Source organism: Ambystoma mexicanum, chromosome 7p (genome assembly GCF_040938575.1).
Source record: "Ambystoma mexicanum isolate Mex_15411 chromosome 7p, UKY_AmexF1_1, whole genome shotgun sequence".
Lineage (NCBI taxonomy): Eukaryota > Metazoa > Chordata > Amphibia > Caudata > Ambystomatidae > Ambystoma > Ambystoma mexicanum.
The window spans coordinates 665,796,913-665,816,846 of record NC_090939.1 but is presented as its reverse complement, the minus strand read 5'-3'; the positions used below and the strand labels follow the sequence as shown (position 1 = coordinate 665,816,846).

Here is a 19,934-nt window from a genome sequence, read left to right as displayed (position 1 = left end):
AGCTGAGGTGGTAGTGCAGGAGCCTTAGAAGCTATTGGAGCTGAATTGGTCGGAGCGACCCCTAGAGCTCCCTTCACTGGCATGCAAACATTAGTGAATAAGTCTAGTCATCTTGTTTGTCAGCTACAATCAGAGGACAGATCAGCAAGGAGGACTGATTTGCATCAGTTGTTCCCTCGCTCTTCAAAAATGTATGTCTTAATCGCTCATTTGAATCCGTTAGCCGTGCAAGCTTCAATGTATTCTGTCTGTCTGAAGCCTTCTCATACAACATGTCATATGTCCTCCACTGTCTCTACTTTCCCTTTACCTGCTTCTAAGGCACGGCTCAGAGCTGCCAATTTCCCCCAATTAAAAATTCCCTCTAATAGGAACAGAGTGTGCCTATTTTCCCCCATCAGATCATGCCAGTCTTCAAGAAACTTGCACGTAACACTGTTATAATTTGTAAGAATGTAATCGGCAAGTGTACCCTTAGCTTGTGCGGGTACCTACTTCGACCACTCTTTGCTCATGTCTATGCCAAATTCGAACCCCACATTTACATTTCATCTGCCCCGTTTAACACACAGTGTGACACCACTTTCTAAACCATCCTGAGTGGCATGAGGGATTAATGAGACATTGCTGAGTGGTCCTGACAGGGTTTGGGGCACAGACTCTGAAGTTGCCCCATCTGATCCTATTATACAGGCTACTTCAAACCTTCCATTGCCAGTGCATTATCCCATTAGTAATTCCTCTTCCTTTAAAACTAAAACCCGATTACCAGAGGTCATTTTGCCCAATACCAAACTAGAATTAACAGATTCAACAGATCCGTACCGGACTAGAATTACCAGAAATCAAAATGGTTTGATTTTCCCACATCTACATCAGAACACAATTTTCTTGACCACCCCTTGGAGCTTTAAAACAGGACGCCATACCTCTTCATTTGTTGTGCATGGGTCATTCGAGAGGCAGCCCTCCAGTTTGTGGTGCTGCCGCATTGCACGACAGGTCCAAGTTGCGACTCCAGATTTGTAGGAGAAATCAGGCTCATGCATCAATTGTAGGTGATGATAAACTAAAATGTAGGCATCTTTATTCGTTGTCTTGCAAGTCAAGGAATCAGCAATATAAACCAAACGGGATCTAAGTGCACTGACCTGACCCACCCTCATGAACCCATACCTTTATAGACCATCGGTGACCTCACCTAGGAAAAATCAAGAAAACTACATTTATCCCATGTCCCGCCAAAACAATGAATCAATTAATTAAAACATAATCCTTTTATTAGTGTCCACTATGTTCAAGACATCATATGAAAACATCTGGCCTGCCAATCCTTGCTGACTGTTGTTAGATCTCCACTCCCATGATGACTTTCAGTCCTTTTTGAGCAACCCCATTGTCCTTGCCAGTCCAGTCTGGTTTATTTCACCACGCGGGTGCCTGTCCTTGGCATGGTAATCCTGCTGGTCGGTATCTTATCCCTCAATCCATAGAGCACATGCACAAATCCGTCAATGGGAAAACGAGCACTGACAAGGCCAAATGGGTTCAGGGATGTCCAAAAGAGTCAGCTAAAATAACTAAAGAGGGCAATAACATAAGAGGCGGGATCAACTTTATTCGATTAATAATCAGTGTCTATCTGAAAATTGAATTTTTCTTTATTAGTATTCAATTATGGATTTATCATTGGTTTTCGCCTTCAATAACCACTACATGAGTGACATAGCCAAAGATCATGCCCTGTGTGCAGTACCCACACATGCGTTTAGTATGTAGCCAAGCCCCGTTGGTACTGTGACCAAATATTGCGATCAGGGCATGATATGAAGATCCCGCTTTACAGTACCAATTGAGCATAATTATAGGCCCTTCCCCATCATGACCCTGGATGTAAATGGTAGTGTAGTCAAGGGGGCAGGTGCTGCCACCACTATATGATGATAAACCTGTGGGCAGTGTGGGGAGGGATCCCCTGTCTAGCCCCACCATACCAGTTGAAGGAGGCTGAGGGTTGCCACAAAGGCACATTAGGCACTTGCCAAAGTGTAGCAGGCATATTTTTCAGGCAGGAACACTTTGTCCTATTGTCTCTTTAAGGGATTCACAAAACTATAACTGATGGATTGCCAGTGACAATCGTGGCCACAGTAGTAAAATAGTGACACTAAGCAGTGGATTACGGAGAAGGATAGAAGGAAGACGAGATTAACGATCGGCGAGCAGCTGACTGAATTCACATAGCGGCCGCGGTACGCACGGCACGGGAATTCAAGCACAGAGGTGAGCATATGAGTCCTATGCGCTCTAACCTTTACTCAGCCTGAAAACTAAAATAATCAGGGTTTTGACACTGGGACCCAGCGCTTTCACACAAGCGACTCATCCCGGTGCAAAACTCACACCAGAATGCCTCGTAAAAAAGACTGATTTGAGTCAAAACAATTCCATATTGTTTTCTTCAGACTTAACCAAAAGACACTTCGTTGCACGCTAAGGAAAGATAAACTACTAGGAATCCACCGTCTATTTACAAATGTGGAAGATGTTTGGCAGAATACTGCATCTCGAGTATCAGTGAAGCTGAAGGTCAGAATTATTTTGAATCAAAATCTTTAGAAGAATGTTTTAAGAAATAAGGAACACAGAGTGAAACATGATACTGATCAGAACTCTTCTCCTCTTAAATTCTAGAAATTTGTTTATCACAACTTATGATTTGACCACACCTGTTGAAGGGCTGGAATAGCCGAAACGCGTTGTGCATTAAAAACCAACATAAAAGCACTTAAAATTGAAAGAAAGGAAGCCACACATTTGGATTACCACCATCAGAACAAATCAGGGAATTAACCCACAAAAAGAGACATATATGTGGGCAACCAATCATAGGAAACTATGGGCTAATCATGAAAACTTGAGTGGTCAACTCTCTGACTATATTTTGTTTGCATGTTGTAAAGAATTATACCTGGGATTTCAAAACCAAGAAAGAATAGTTTATTTATTAATGCAATGAAACAGGTACCATGTACACAGAAAAATTACAATGGCTAATTGCGAGTAATAGAAAAATTCCGGTTTGGAAATGTATTTTGTTTTGTATCATTAAAAAATTAACCAAACGACATAAGAGTACACCATAATTGAAAGGTAATATTCAAATTTGCATATTGATATGCACAAGAGTGTGCTCGGAGACAAGGTCACTCTGGTGTTGAGCGACCCTTTTCATTTTGTCCACAGTAGTAAAATACACATAAACGGTCAATTAGAGGGTCACACTTTATTACTGAAGCAGTAGTCTTTCAGAGGAGGTGCCAGGAGCATAAAGTAGATACCCCAAGCTGCATTCAGAGAAATACTGTGTGAGAGCAGTCGACTCACTCCCATAGCCTTTGCACCTACTAGGAACAAGATATCTTTCTATATCTGTGAAGGCTTGGACTGTGTATCGCTTGACACCAACCAAACACACAGAACCGTAGCACACATAACATTAGTAATTCCCCCATCACAAATGGAATCATTGTTATACACAGAAGCCTACACTGTGATGATATTGCTGCATGACCATTGCGATGTCTGGACACGTGACCATGAGGGCTGGATAACACCAATTTCTCTTTGCTGCAGCTGTGGATAAGAATCTTCCATTCACACCCCGCAACACCCAGGACTGAGGCTGAAGGCAGGGGACCGAGGTCAGGGGGGTTCATCACATTGATGCCACAGCTACATCTGGCCCTTCAAGCATATTCAAGTATATACAAAATATTGTTGAAAGTATTGGTGAAATTAGCAGCCTTTCAAGTCATTTAGGACAGGCACCACAGGTGCAAAATACTTCACATTCTGCTAGTCTCTATTGCACTGTAAACAGAACGGCAATGACACTTACCAGCATAAGGTCAGGCAGAACAATCTAAAGTGGCTAGTGCCAGAGCAACAGTGCCTCAGTGCAGAGCAGTGCAGCGTGAAGATGGAGGGCAGACACAAGAAAAAGGTCTCCCAGGAAGAAGCTCATGAAGGTGCAAAAGGAGACCAGTGGTAGCCGGATGGTGGGCTGTAGGACCAGGACCCTTGAGTCGGGACATGGTCAAGAGCCTAGACATCAGCCTGTGGAGTCTCCAACCAGGTCTCGCTTTTGGTAGAGATTGCGAGCACTGTGCACAGCCTGGTCTGCCAACAGGGAGAACTGAAAGCAGTACAACAAAAAAGAGCATATGAAGAGATCCAAGCTACAACCAATCCATTAACTGACATGGAAACTCCACTTGGCACAAAATACTGTGATTGATGGCAGAGAAAAACCTAGTGACCTTTTGTGGGACTTTCAATTGTACTCTGATAATTTGGACCAATCATAGAGATTACCATTTGGACTCTTTGCTTGAGTTAACCCTTTGCACCATTCTTTGTCAAACACCTCAATAAAACACTGGTTTTGAATTTCATATTGTTTGTGTCCTTTGAGAAGAGTACTCTACCGCATGAAAATGACTGGGGAAGAAACATGCCTCAGGGAGTGCCCACGGCCCTATGTAAACCAGCAGGAGCATAGGGGGAGAGAGGAAGTTTGAGGACAGAGCAGAAAAAAATCCACAGCGTGGTTCAGAAAAGAGCTGAAGGAGCATGAGCTGAGCAGAGCCGGTTATAGAGAGATGTACAGAAGGAAGCAGCAGTAACTGGGATAGGAGGAGATATGGTAAAAGTGCAGTGGGGAGTAAGCGGAAGAAAATGTCAGGAGAAATCGGGAACAAAATAAGGATGTGGTGTATAGTAGAAATGAAGGAGTTATTAGGAGAAAAACAGAATATCAATGAAGAGAAGTTTGGAAAAAAGACCGAGGAGGAGTCCAAGGGAGTAAATGAAGACTTGGAGGTCAAGGAGGAGGGGGGGTGATTGTAGTTTGGGGATGGACAAGAAGATTAGTGGGGAGAAGGGGTTGGTGAAGAACGTTTAGGAAGATACTCAGCCTCCATCTATTGGGTTTGAGTGAAGAGGTGGAATTAAAGGTACGTGGGGAATCGACAACTAGGTGGATAGGAGAGAGAAAATAAGCGGTTTAGAGAGGAAGCAGGGTTCTCCACAGGAACAAGACTGTTGTGGACCTTCGAGGAGGTAGACAAGGACAAGTCATAGGGAACTAGAGATCGAACCCTGGGTTGGGAAGCAAGTGGAAGGAAAAGCTTGAGCATGTAGGAAGCTCCTGGTTGCCCAGACCCTGGCAACCACTTTAGAACCTGTACAGCCGCTAACTAAACCCAATCTTTGCGACCACCAGGCCTAGCATGCCAGCGCTCGTAGGACCTTAGAGACCTGGAGCAGAGGTCTCCCAGGAGCTAGCAAGAATGGCGCAAAGAAGATCATACTACAGAGCAGAGTCAAGAAAGAAGTGAGAAAGGCACATAAACACCTCAGTACTGGGACTACTTTATGGTCTAATCACTTCTATCTCGCAGGGAACTGGTGAGGGGACAAAGTGTTCCAATATTGACATTTGCACACATTTGCTAATGAAAGTTGATCCTTCCTCTACTTTGGTGCAATTTGTTTTTTAAGTTTAACTTTTCCAGTTGAGTGTAACAGACTACTATAAACCCTGTTTGAAGACCTATCCTGTGTCCATCTCTCATTCATGCGACTCAGCCGTACCCTATGTGCAGTACTGATAGGAGATAGCCCTAGGTCTTGTCCTCTGGTTCCTGTTAGCAGGGAAACCTCAGTGCTCACAACGCATGGTAGCTGGCCATGCTCTTTAGGTATTATGGCTAGGTGTATTGTGCTTGGGGCATGGCTGCAATGGTTACTGTGGGCAGGGGTAGTGCAGAGGGCAGTGCAGCAAGTTGAGACCTATGGTTATTTGGGGTGAGGTACTGCATAAAAGGCACAGTGACGGACTTACTACGCACACAACATGATCATTTAAAAGACTCTGCATAGAGTGCACGGTCAAAGTATTCCAGCAAAAGCTAGACATGCACTAACTACACTTTAATTAAGGAATTCTAGGGTTCTCTAGCAAGACCAAATTCTGGACTGCAGTAATGAAAACAAAATATTACAAACTCCCAGTAAAAACCCGAGGGCAAGGGACAATGTAGTCATGATCCAAAATGTAAAAGCGGATTTAACCGTGTTCGACAAAGCTGGATTCACTGACTCCATCTTTGCCGAACACAGGTCACCGAACTAACAGGCATCGCCTGGCATCTGCAGGGAACATAGGGCTGGTCAGAGTATTGTCCACTTTTGATGACCAGTGTTTGATGTGCAAAGCCAAGAAGTGGAGCGCAGTGAAAAGAGGATGAATTGGTGAGGAGATCAGAGAAGGGCAGTGGGGGAGTGGAGTTAGGTAGTATGGGGCATGAGATAGGGAGTGCAGTTAGGTGGCATGGGATGGGCTGGTTCTCATTGCGGGTCGTGGGCGGTGGAGCCCCCATTGAGTGCATGGTTTGGACTGGGTTGGGTAGGTGCAAGGGGAGGTGAAATCCCCATTAGCAAACGGAACATGTCTAGTGGGGTTGACAAAACCAGAATCGGTGGGTGGGACCAGGGAAGAGGAGTTCAGTGGGTGAGATTGAGTTGGTGGAATTTTCAACTTGTGAGGAATTCTGAGGAGTGGTTCGGTGGAAGCAGATGGATCCTGTCCTCGCACTAGATCACACACATAATATTAGTGATGATATCCCTGATGGTTTCCCTGGGCAGGTATACTGTGCAATAGGCACATATTTTGTTTTTCAGACCATGAGTTGAAGATACTGGGAGCAGGGATACCGCACACAAGGCATGGCCATAGGCTCTGACCTTTACACAGCATAAATTAGATCTGGCCATAGGTCATGCATCGTGGGTACTGGGAAAGGGGGTATTGTTTGTGCAGTGCCCCAAAAGCTTGGCCACAGCTGTGCCCTGCAGGTAATGTGCACTATGGCTACAGCAATGTGCTTTATTTTTGATTGATTGATATTTTATTTCTATTGCGCTCGTACACAAGAGTTTCAGAGCGCGACAAGGCAAGGGAGGGGAGCAGGGGAGAACAAAACGGCGATCTTACTAGGCCCAGTGACATGGAGAACACGCAAGTGCATGGGAGAGGGGGGAGGGGAAAAGTGCATCGAAGGGGGGAGAAGTGGAAAGTGCAAAGCAGAGGAGAAACAGATAAATAACAATAAATAAATAATAAAGGCAACAAACAGTGGTAGTGCATCCAGCAATTTGCAAGTGCTAGGTTTAAGGCAGCAGACAGGGTAGGTCTGATAAGTGCAGGAAGAAAAAGGGGGGGCTGTATGGGTACAGATACAGACCCCAGTGCAAGGAGTGGCCCGGAGGCAGTGCGGGAGGGTGGCAGGATGAGCAGGTACCTGGGCCCAAAGGACAGAGGGTGGCCAGGTGCACGGTGCCAAGAGAGAACAGATCAGCAGGGGAGAGGGGGAGCGAAGGCAGAAGAAAAGAGGAAGGTCTTGAGGTGCTTCCGGAACCGGAGATGGTTCTCCTCAAGTTTTAGAGTGGCAGGGAGGCTGTTCCAGAGGGAGGCCCCAGCCGAAGACCGAGATCTACCCCCAGCTCGTTTCTTAGAAAAACGACTGACCCTGAGGAAGTTGGAGGTACAGGAGTGAAGAGCTCGAGAGGGGAGGTATTTGCGGAAGGATAGCTGAGGGTATTTTGGACCCAGGCCCCAGAAAGCCTTGTGGACAATATAGAGGGTTTTAAATGTAATCCTTGCATCCACTGGGAGCCAGTGGAGAGATTTCAGAGCTGGAGAGATACGATCCCAGGGCTTGAGGCCAAGGACAAGTCTCGCAGTCCTGTTTTGGATTAGGTGCAGAGGGTGGAGAGTAGAGTCAGGTAGATTTAGAAAGAGGCTGTTACAATAGTCCAAGCTAGAGAGAACCAGAGCTTGGGCTACCATGAGCTTCTGGGGGATGGAGAGGAAAGGCAGAGTACCTCTGAGGAGGTGCAGTCGGAAATTTGATTTTTTAGAGACCTCAGAGATGTGGGCGGAGAAGGAAAGGGTGGAGTCAAAGATGACCCCGAGGTTCTTAGCCTCGCAGGTGGGGGGTAGGAGGAGGGCCAAGGGAGGCCGGCCAGAGAGTGAGGGGAAAGGATGGTGAAGGTGTGCCGATGAGGAGGATCTCCGTCTTGCTGCATTCAGACAAAGATCATTGGCGGCACACCAATCTTGAATGGCAGTTAGGCAATCAGAGATGAGAGAGGAGGTGGCAGAGGCCAGCCTGAAAATGAGTTGAGTGTTGTCAGCGTAGCACTGGAAATTTGAGCAGAAAATGGCAATGCAGTGGGCGATAGTTGCCAGGTATTGGTTAAAAAGCCAGGGCGAGAGGTTAGACCCCTGGGGAACACCACAGGTAGAAAGGAAGATAGATGAAAGGAGTTCAGTGGTTGAGATTGAGTTGGTGGAATATGTCGTTGGTTATGCAATATTCAATTCCACAAATATATCAACATTGGCATTTGTGATGTCACTCCTGCAGCCTGATGCAGTGCATTTAAGTGGGATTATAGTTTCTTAGCTAACCATAAATAAAACAAAATCAGTGATGTTTTGTATTGCAACCATAATGCCCATTGTAATGAAGCTTTAATTGGGCAATTTTAAGGTGTGAAAACTGTTCTATGGAAATTGGTGTCTGTAATCCTTTTACAACTAATATTTTAGTATTTTCTTGTCAACCAAGGAATCCTTGTGTGTGCTCTTCAGTTCAATTAAAAAGGTATTAAGTTCTTGACATTCAAACTCTATATCCCGATTAATGTGCATATCTAAATTTTAAATGTGAGTAAGCTGAGTTACTTGCCCCTAGCCTAACAATAGAGCAGTACATCTTGCGTAGTTTATTGGTTGCAAACCAAAGTGACTTTTTGAGAATTGTTAGAAAGGTGCCAACATACTGCAGCTTTAGGCACGTGAAATTGTTTCGCACTTACCCAGGATTTTTCAAGGCACAGTTAATATGCGGGATACAGCGATATGTATTTAATTCAATAGATATAATCCTGCACATATTCTACATGCAGTACATAACTCAAGTAAAAGTGACTGTTGTCTTAGTAATGACGCACCAATTTTTCATATATAAAAGTGCATTAGCATCTGAGCATCTAATATTGAAATCGGCATACTTAGTAGCTCTGTTGTGAGAGGAGTAGCTCTGTTGTGAGAGGGGGGAAGGAGAGATAAACTATAGTGGAGTTAGTTAAGTTAGGGTTAGGTTTATCATGCGCTGAAGTCAAGTGCTGTCAGAATCTTTGTGTCAAGTCCTAGTTGGATCTTACCTATAGAGATTTTAACTGAACTGGTCTTCCTTCAGTGGTCAAGACCTTAAAAAACGTTCTTAGTTTCATGACGCTGGTAAGCGATGATTCTACACTTTTAGTGCATTTTAGGGCAGTTTCTAAAAAAAAAATGCAAAGTCACATTAGTATCCTATTAAATTATTCAAGGATATGCAGTCTACATTTGCCCATAATTTAGTTAAGTTCACCTTATCCTATTCAAAGTCGGGGTTCTCTTTGCTTGATTAGTTTACCTTATTGTTACTGAATCCAAACGTGTCTTCATGTGGTCTGTCTGTAAAAGTCAGACTGGGTATTAATCTGTTTTGCCTAGCAAATGCCGGTTTAGTCAGTTCATTGCATATTTTGCTACTTATGTTTACTAATGTGACTTTGCATTTTCTTTGGAAACTGTGCTCTAAAATTTACCGAAAGTGTTGAATCACTGTAGAATCACCACTTACCAGCGTCATAAAACTATGTCAAAATCTTAAGGTCTTGACCACTGAAGGAGGAACAGTTCAGTTCTGATCTCTGTAGGTAAGATCCAGGACTTGACACAGATTCTGCCAGAACTTGACTCAAGCGCATGATAAACCCAACCCTAACTTAACTAACTCCACTCTGCTTTATCTCTCCTTCGCCCCCCTCTCACAACAGAGCTACTCCTCTCACAGCAGAGCTACTAAGTATGTCAATTTGAATATTAGTCGCCCAGATTGTAATGCACTTTTGTGTAAGAAATATTGTTGTGTGGTTACTAAGAGACAACAGTCACTTTTACTTGAGTTATGTACTGTATGTAGAATATGTGCAGGATTATATTGATTGAATTAAATACATATCGCTGTATCACGCACATGTAACTGTGTCTTGAAAAAGCCTGGGTAAGAGCAAAACAAAATTGCACATGTCTCCAGCTGGAGTATGTTGGCACCTTTCTAATAATTGTCAAAATTAACTTTGGTTTACAACCAATAAACTATGCACTTATAATATTTACTTATCGATTTTCTGCTCTATTTGTAGGCTAGGTGCAAGTAACCCAATTTACCCACACTGTTTTTTCTTACTTACAGACTGACTAGTGGATACCAGTCTGTGTTGGGTTTTGCTGCCAGGCCGCAAATGTTGTTAGATTCTTGAGAGGAAATCAATACTAACTAAAATAGGAAGATAACTCTCTTTAACTTAACACCGAGGGTAAGCACACTGATTAATACGCACTTTTCTCATACCTATATCTACATTTTAGGTGGTGTACTTGATGCTCTTCGTGAAGGTGGTTTGGAAAACAACACGCTAACCTATTTCACATCCGATCATGGAGGCCATCTAGAGGGCCGAGATGGCAACGCCCAGCTGGGAGGATGGAATGGGGTGTATAAAGGTAAAAGGTTACAGAGGAATCTTGGGGTAGAGTTACCAGCCTCTTTATTTTATTATATTGTTTAAACCTAGCTCGAGAGCAGCAGAGCGCTGTCCAAGGTTTGGGTAGCCAGTGTTTGGGCTGGCATCTTTCAACTGTAGCACAGTACTTTGAGTTGCATTCTGTGCGTCCATTGGGATTAGTCCATGGTCAGGTGCTGTTGAAAAGGCCACTCTTTGAAGGAAAGTGGCCCTCTGCAAGCTCTCGTAGCATAGGCTGCTGTCTGGAAGCTGTGTTATGTCTCACTAGGTAGAGGTCCACCACTAGAGCACTCTTTAAATGGTTATTGTAATGTTAGTCTACTGTCCATACACAATGCAGGTTATTGATTAGGCATGTAGAAGCATAATCCACTGCCATTCAAATACTGGCACTGACATACATGGGGAATGTTATTGCTGCTTTCATAGCTTTATATTTTACTTGGATACTTGCAGGTTGTTCTATTTCAGTTCCCAAAATGTTTTGCAAAGAATGGGGTCGGCTAAACATGAAAGGTGAAATCTGTCTGTAACATAATGTATATGAGTACCCAATGAGGGTCAATGAGCTTATTACAAGCAAGTTCATTGGCCCTCGCCTGGGCCTTACCTCGCTGAGAAGGCTCTGAAGCCTCTGCTTCACCGCAGCGGTCCCGGGGTTCCTACCCTGCCTGACTGCCACGGAAAGGGTGAAGGGACTACACCCCTTTTCCTTGTTCCATGGCAGCCATTTCTTTAGTTGACTTTTTTTTCGACTCATCTGAATGGCCACCATGGAAAGGGAGAAAGGACTACGTGTAGACCGTTCTCCCGATCCCTAGCAGCCAATTTTTTTTTGCTTTATTTTTCTTAAGTCGAGAAACAGTTGCAGCGCTGTTTCTCAACTAGGAAAAAAAATGCAATTACCCCGGTACGACGTGCCGGGGTACTAATTGCACAGTGACCCTCAGAGGGGGGCCAATACCGGTCGGGTAATGCCCCCAGGGCTCTGTTAAAGGTTTTGCTTTGCTCAGGCTTCTTAATATGGCCGGGGGGCATTACCTAACAGGTAATGCCCCCCCCTCCTCGGGTCATATTGCCTAACTAGAACCACATAGATACAAGATTCCAGAACTCTCCTTGTCCTGCCAAATGTGTATGAGAGCTGCTCTACTGAGAATGAACAAGGGCCAGGAACCTGTTCTTTGTGGGTGGTTTTCACTTAGGAAGATCCACAAACCCACGTAACCCTCTGTCTCTCCCTAAAAGAGACGTATCCATTGCGTAACAGTCTGGTCCAACCCACAAGGGCATTCCAGCATGAGGCAGTTTTCCTCTGAACTAAAGTCCCTGTAACAACACCATATACATGTTTGTTCCTTGTTGGGCGGTAGCCATGAGATGCATCTGTGATCACTTTTGGTCCGCTTGCTCATGGGAGAGTCAGCTTGAATTTTTGTGCTGAATTGCTCTTGTAGGTAAGAGCAAGCAGAAGCTGTGGGTGTGCAGATTTTCACTAAGAAACACACACACTTTACTCCCATAATAATTGTATTTTGCTCCATGCTAAAGGTTTCTCCACCAAGCCCCTGCAGCAGCGAAAGCCAGCAATTTGCAGATGACAGAAGTTTCCCTTTTGAGAGCATCTTGAGTTGTTTTGCTCAAGAGGTGAAATGGTCTGTTTAGGCACCCACATGACAACCATACTCTGTTATAAATGGTGCAGCGAGTCCAACCAAGAAACAGGATTTCAAACTCAAAGTGAATCTAGAAATCATAGATGCTATATTGCCTACTGTGTGCCCAGCCATATACTGTCCTCCAAGCAGCACAGTTAGACATCTGCTTTGGCACTGTATCGGACTCAGTCAAGAGATGGCTGCATCTGTCAGGCATGAGGTGTCGTGGGGCAGGCCCTCCATGAGTAGGCCTCTGCATCGCTCGCTGTTTACAGACTGGAAAGGTGAATACCATGGCACGAACCAGAAGCTGCAGTGGTGGGGCATGCCTGTAATGCCTTTGCTGCAGGACAGTGGGTAGGAATGTGTTCAATGTCTGGTCAAAGCACCTGCCTTTGGGGAGCATTGTTTGTGCACCTCCACATTGAGGTGTCACACAAATTGAAAATGGGGCAAGCTCTTCCTCCTCTACCATTGAATACCCCTCCCGCACATTAGGTCCTGTTTGTACCTCTGAGTTTATCAAGTGGTTCTACGTTCTAAAACCGAATCCCAAAAGCTTGAATTACAAAATTACAAAGCCCACTTGTTTGCATTTTGTAATTCGAGGTTTGGGTATTTTGTTTCCCCCCGCTCCCTGGGCCCCCACAACCCCTGCAGCCCATAATGCCAAACTAGGGGAGCAGGGGACACCCCCACAACCCCTGATCCCCTTGTCAGGTACTATGGACTTCGATTTTTTTTTTTATACCAGGACAAATGTACAGTAAACTTGCATTTAAACGTTTTTTTCTTGAATTATTGGGGTAAACCCTATCAAGTAATAATTACCAATTTTCTATTTTATATTTTCCTTTATACGTAACGAGGTAGACTCCTTTCCAGGCAGCTCCTATCTCTCGGAGGCTCTTTATACTGGAGCCTACATTTCCCCCAGCTAATCCCATGCTTCTTTCAGAAAATGGTGAGAAAATCCTGATCTGCAGTATCAACCCAACCTTATTTCCCTAACCAGTGGCCATCTATGTCTGTTGAATCAGGGACTTCTACTACTCCAACTAATGCCCCATGTAATGAATGCATGGTAAGTCAAAGATGGGTTAAATAGAGAATGATGCTCTCTCTTCTGAAAGAACCACAAATGCTACTCAAAAGTATCAGTTTTCCCTGTAGTAATTTGCATCTCCCTATGAAGACATTGCTCCACACTTTAGCAGTGTTTCCCATTAAGGCCCAAGATCACCATGTGAAATAAAATTGCAGTACACTTACTGCACACTTTCTCAGCTGAAGGAGATTACTGAATGCCTGGGGGTATTTACTAAGTGCATATCTACAATCTCCCATACCGTGCATATGACCCAACCAGGCAGAGGCGTGGCTATGCCTGAATGGCAGTGCTCTTTTACTAAAACCCCCTATGTAGTTCGATGCCAAATTCCACCCGAGCTAGCAAGTTGAGAACGCAGGATTGAGTGACTGGAAAGCCATCCAGATCCTGGATTCCTAGATGTCTGGAAATGGGTTGTCAAGTGGGTACAAGAATTAAGCTGAACGTTAGAAGAAACTGGTTTAACCCACGAGGCTGGTGCAGAAAGGAGGCCAGGACAATGAGAAAGTCCAAGTCTGGGGGATTTTGGAATGTGTAATGCAGAATCAGTTGATTGGTTTAAATGATATTGGATTTTGAGGTTAGAGAGCTTGTCAAACATTATCTTCATCTGATTAGGTCAATGGACCTTTCTCACACTAAATTGGCATGCCACATGTGGGCAAAGCTTGTCAGGATGCTCAGAACATTCAACTTAATTTACCTTAACAGGGCTTCCATACAACCTTAAGAAAACAGCTCGATTTTCTATATGCAAGACTGTGAAATTGTGGTTTGCCCTGGCAGGTGCAAAATTGGTATTTGCAAAAATCCCTTCATTTCTTAACCCCCAAACCCAAAGGTGTGCTAGTATAAAATATAAAATATACAGCTGCACAAAAGGAAAAATCCTTAAGTAATTTAGGCAACAGTATTCTCGGGACCACATAATATGTAAATACACCTAAATAAATAATATATATATATATATATATATATATATATATATATATATATATATATATATAATATATATATTATACCCACCCGTCAAAAACACAGATTGTCTCTGCTGTTAGTAACATGCCTACATCTATGTGATATTGTCTGTCTGTTATTGCTACACAGTTTTCTAAATGATGAAAAGAGACAAATAGCTACTAATAGTACCAATTTAATCACAATTGTGTTTTTAGAGTTACCATTTCATACATTCTCAGGTCCACCTCACAAGGCAGCCACAAACTGAAGAACACTAACCTTTACATTCGATACCCTCGCAAGTAAAATTTTCTAGTGCAATGGAAACTAAGGAAAGACCAGTTTCTATAATGACAGCCTTAAATTGACTAATAATAATTGTATAATACACGATTGTGCTAATATATCTAATCCATGAATAGATGTATTCCTATACATTTAACAGTTTTTATTAATACAAAAAAAGTATCTACATTTTGAAGACATACACAACCAAAAAACACGCTTCAAATACAGAATACATTGTTTTCCCCAAAACATGGCCACCAAGCTCTCTAGTGCTATGGAAATCAAGGTAAGACGACCATGTTTCCATAGAGACAGCCTTAAATAGGTACTGAATCAAACGTTGCCTTCCATAGCAACCGACACGAGATGCGCCAAAAAACATCATTTTCAGGTAATGTTACAAACAGCGTATGGAAGTGGTCTTTATTGCGCCGTTGGCACTTTATGCCTTCTCTCCACAACATTCCTCCCAAGAGGGCGCTGTTCGCACAAGCGGACGGTCCAGTGCCCACACTGTCACCTGGGGAGACTCGGCCCCCTAACCTGGCCACGGTACTTAACGCCCGGAAGAGAAACCGCAATGCGTTGCTACTGCTTATGGTGGTCACGCTTCGTAAGTTATCGCATAGGAAAGTTCTGTTTTCATTGCCCGATACTTTTTTTCTTGCTACTGAGGTTATCTCTCACAATCTCCTTTCTTTCTAACCTCTTCTTCCTCCTAGGACTATTCCACCTTCCCAATTCCGCTCCCACGAGCTATTGGTCATATCAGCCGCAGAATCAGCCGTCCAAGTCGCCTCCGAATTGTAGGTTAAAATCTCTCCTTTTGTCAAACATTCTGCGGTTGCTAGAAAGACTCTTCCTTTATACTGATTTTTTACCTTTGCTGTCGTATTCAGGGTTCTGCCACCTCACAGACTACAACTCCCAGCATACATTTCCGGAACTATTTTCTTACCTCAACCCGCTCCTCGACCGGGCTGGTAGAGCCGTAACCCTCATTATACATCTGACCTACCCGCCTCCCTATAACCAACACTCACCTTTTTACCTTCTCACCCCAAAGCTCTTCCTAGTCGCTGACACCTCACAGTTCCCGCTTCCGGACTTCGTAGGCGTCATCTTCCGCGATCCCAAAAGAACTCCTTCAGGGGAAACCACTTGGATTCCAGTTCCATCTCCTGTCAATCTCCGCTCTCAAGCGACACAGGTTTTTTTCCCTTTCGAGGTTTTCACTGCCACATCCTCTGTTCGCCGTGTCAGAGGCGGAGAGAGGGTGAAGCAGGTGAGGTCTCTATAGCTTCAATCCAATTACGGAGACAAGGTAGGACCCATTTTGTTATATTGTTGCAGGAAACACTGAGTGTCTATCTAGTCCATGTCGAAAGGCATTGATAAGTTTTAACAGGTAAGCCATGGGGCCCGTGTTGCCCACCATTCAGATTAACCAATAAGTAAGCTATGCGTTAAGACAACACGAACCGTGAGGTCTATGTGACTTATCAATATTTAGACAATAGTGAGAAATGCGAAAAGAAAACGGCAGCCGCGATATCTATGCGACCGCTATCCTCACCAGGTAGAGACTCTTGTGAATTTCCCCATGTACTTTACACAATGCTAACATACGTGCTTGGGAATTCTTAATGCAAACAAGCACTTCGGTAACCCCGCAGCGCGTATAACGAACACGCCATGAAAGCACAGTCACAAGTATTACTCCAGTTACAAGCCACCATTTCGTAACAATGATGCGCATATTAGCAAAAACATGTTTACTAGAACTAAGATCAGGAAGGGCTTTAGGAATTAAGTTATAAATTATGAGTCGGCTATGGTTTCTACAATTGGAACAGACGTGCGCACAAACATTAATGCGCATTAAATAAGAAGCATCATATTTAACTAACATGTACGAAGGAATAACCAGCAAATATGTATGTGATAAGACATTAGCCTATGTTTTAGCAACCCTGAAAAGCAATGGTCATTATACCATAGGCAGGATTTAACCCAAGAACTTACCTCAAGCAACCACACAATGTGAACCATTTTTTAAACAAATAATGGTAAGACATCCTTTGACTCCTTTGTTACCCTTATATGAAGCATATTTGAACACGGAAGTCATGGTTTAGGGACTCCATTTGTCAATTAGTGACGATATGAACTCAGGACTTTAAGACCAAACAATTTTTTTTAATATTACTAATTCTAAGAGTTTCAAGATCTAACTGATCTTTATTAAAATGTTCCACTAACAGGAGGCCTAATATGATGAATACTATGACAAACACCTGTGATTAAGATTTTGAGTAGCACCAAATGGGTTTAGAATTCTCCTAATTTTCCCTTTATATTTTTTTCCACGGTGTTTGTCGAATCCCTACCAACCCCCCCGCTCCCCCACCCCATTCTCTGTGGTTTCTTTCCATTGCATTTGTATGTTCAGCTGTGGTTTTATTCTCTATTGGCTTTCTTCTTAATTTGTCAAATATGCAATCCTCAATGTTATCAATACGTTAAACCACGTTATTTTATTTCCTTTTCGAAACATTTTGTTTTCAAATTGCTCCTGTATATTTGAATGTTACACTATATGCCATTTTCCTTTTTGATAAGTAAAGAAACAGATTTGCCCTGATTTGAAAAAGACACAAAGATGTGTCGAAACACGTGTAATCAGAAAGGGCCATTATTAAACCATTGTTGAATCACTACAATTGATGAGTGCCCGAAAATGTCTTATGGCACAGTAAGCAGTTTGTAAGAAACACAATCAAGTCGGTTCGATTCAACGGAGGGGTGGAACTCTATGTATCCGTTGTTTCCCACACCAATGCAACATTTTTATTCTTAAATTCATTGGTCGCAGAGGTTTTAACGTTGATATCCTCAAAGTTTCTTGTATAAAGACCTAAAAATATATATGTATATTTTGCCATGGAAGCCTGATGGGATGCACAGACAACTGGATACAATAGGTAGGATGTATACTTTTTATGTATACAAGTCCTAATGTTCAACAAAGAAATAGAAATTGGCAAATTAAAACAAGTCTCAATGTTCACCAAACAAACCCTCTGTCCCTGAGATGTGCAGTCATACGGTGCCTTGATGGGAAAGCTCACTATGCTAAGTAGATGCAGGACGTCCTGGGCCCTATAACCATGGCTCTCCAACACCCAGTTCTTTGCTTCTGGTCTAGTTCCAAGTCCACTGTTTCTAGCTCCTCTTGGACTTGTTGAACTTCCTTGAGCAGTTTGCAGTATAGATCAAGTTGGGTTTGGAGACTGCCATCTCTAACACAACTTTCTAGACCCCAGTCCATTCCCATACTCCAAAGTTGCACCCCTCGGCTCCCTTATCTTCTGCCCCTCTGAACTGACAACCTCCTTCATGTTCCTTTCTAGTTCCCATGCCTAACGTCTACTCTTGCCTATGGCCGACCTGATCTGCCAGAACCTTCCTGCTCTTATGGACATGGGGACCACCTATAAGTGGTGTTATCACCTCCTCCAGTTATCTTCTACCTCCTCCTGCTGTTACTACCTGTAAGTACATCTTTGAAATATCTGCTGTCCCCACCTGTTGATACCACCTCGTACAAACTTCTACTGCCTCCTCCCTCACCTCCAACAACTGCCACTGTTCCATAATCCTTGTAATGCTCTCAACTCCTACAATCATCAACCACAACCTACTCCAAAGATCCTCACCTAGTGATTTTCATCAGATGCATTTATACTCTGACCCTTCCCCATTGATGGATCTTACTCTGAGGGTTTGCACTTGTGAGGGGAAATACATTGTAGACAGGGATTGATTGGATCATTTAGGAAAACCTAGAGTTTATCTGGCCTCGCAAGGTGAGGAAAGCCTATATCTGGCCTAGGTCATGTTGGATATTATAATGGATTCTCTGACCCTCCCAACATGTGCCTACACTGATCTGTGGCCTTTGAGTGGTGTGTGCATAGGAAGTAGAGGTTGGAAAGCCTTCAGGTAGGTTTTCTAGTTCATTTGAGTTATTTGAAATGTTAGGAGAGTAGGAACATGGCTACCATGGTTACCCGGCATGAGGCATGCTCGTAGTTGACACAGTTGAGTTACAGTGGCTCCCCACATCAGTTTTCCAATGTTCTGGGAACTGCAGATTTCACAAACTCTGTGTTTGTGGACCTTTAGATTGAGTGCAGGTCTGGCGAAATCTGAAATTAAGTTTCAGAGCTTCTGATAGTGGAGGTACCAGCTGCCAGTCATCAATACCTTCTCTCCAGACTCACTGAGGCCTTCCCTTGGAGAGCCTTCAATTAGAGGGTTTTTTCCTGTGGGTCCATCTAAGGAGAGCTATGTGCTTTCACACCTGGGGAAGGAGGGTTGCTAAAAATGATGCGTACTTGGCTAATGTGACTGTCTCCTGCCATGGGCCCAGGGGATCCTCCCCATACCACCCCAGGGCCCAACATCCATTGACCCAGGCAGCAAGCTGCCTCTGGGCCCCTTTCCTTCTGGCACCCATGCTCAGGCAGGGAATCTAGTCACTGTGTGTGTGAGTGAAAATCTATGCAGAATGTCTGATTTTGTAGTCCCGATCCACGACCGAAATCCTTTTGGCAGTAAGTGTGTGTCTTCTGTCAGAATTTGAGCACAATACTATTTCTTGTGGACTGCTGACTTGATCTGCCAGGACCCTCTAGTAGCCTGATGGGCACATGTGGGGAGTAAGCCAGGAAAGAAGCTAGCTGTTAATATGTGGTTAAGACAACACTGAGCCATCACAGCATTTGAGCTCTGTTGACCATGAGTAGAGTATGTAGTGGGTGTCCCTTGGCATAGCAGCTCACCACTGATTGTGTTAGCAGAACTGACCAGGATAATGATCATTGGTTTTGGAACTCATATTTGTATTGTCTACATGTGTGTATATATACATGTGTGTATATTTTATGTGTGGTTTTAGCGTTTTCATGAACTTTAGTGGAATTTCCCCAGAATCCCTCTGACCCTCCTCATTGCCGCTGACCAACATAAAATGTTTCCCTTTCTGTTGGCCTCCATGGGATCACTGGACAAAACCTTTGATCTCACTTGATTTAGTGATTCTACTCTCTGAGAGGCTTGAACATCAATATTGAAGTGAGTACTCCGGCTCCTGTTTTGATGTCATGCTCAAAACAACCACTAGTCATTTCTTAGCAATTGGA

The 19,934-nt window shown here is 43.6% G+C and overlaps 1 protein-coding gene across 1 annotated transcript in view; it reads left to right on the top strand.

The window, feature by feature from the left end:
• The window catches only part of LOC138526245 (arylsulfatase D-like), a 567,118-nt gene that overhangs the window by 473,127 nt on the left and 74,057 nt on the right, over positions 1-19,934 (top strand). The window contains exon 7 of the mRNA XM_069636738.1: positions 10,556-10,690. Within this exon, the coding sequence (XP_069492839.1) occupies positions 10,556-10,690 (135 nt within the window). The remainder of the gene's footprint in view (positions 1-10,555; positions 10,691-19,934) is intronic.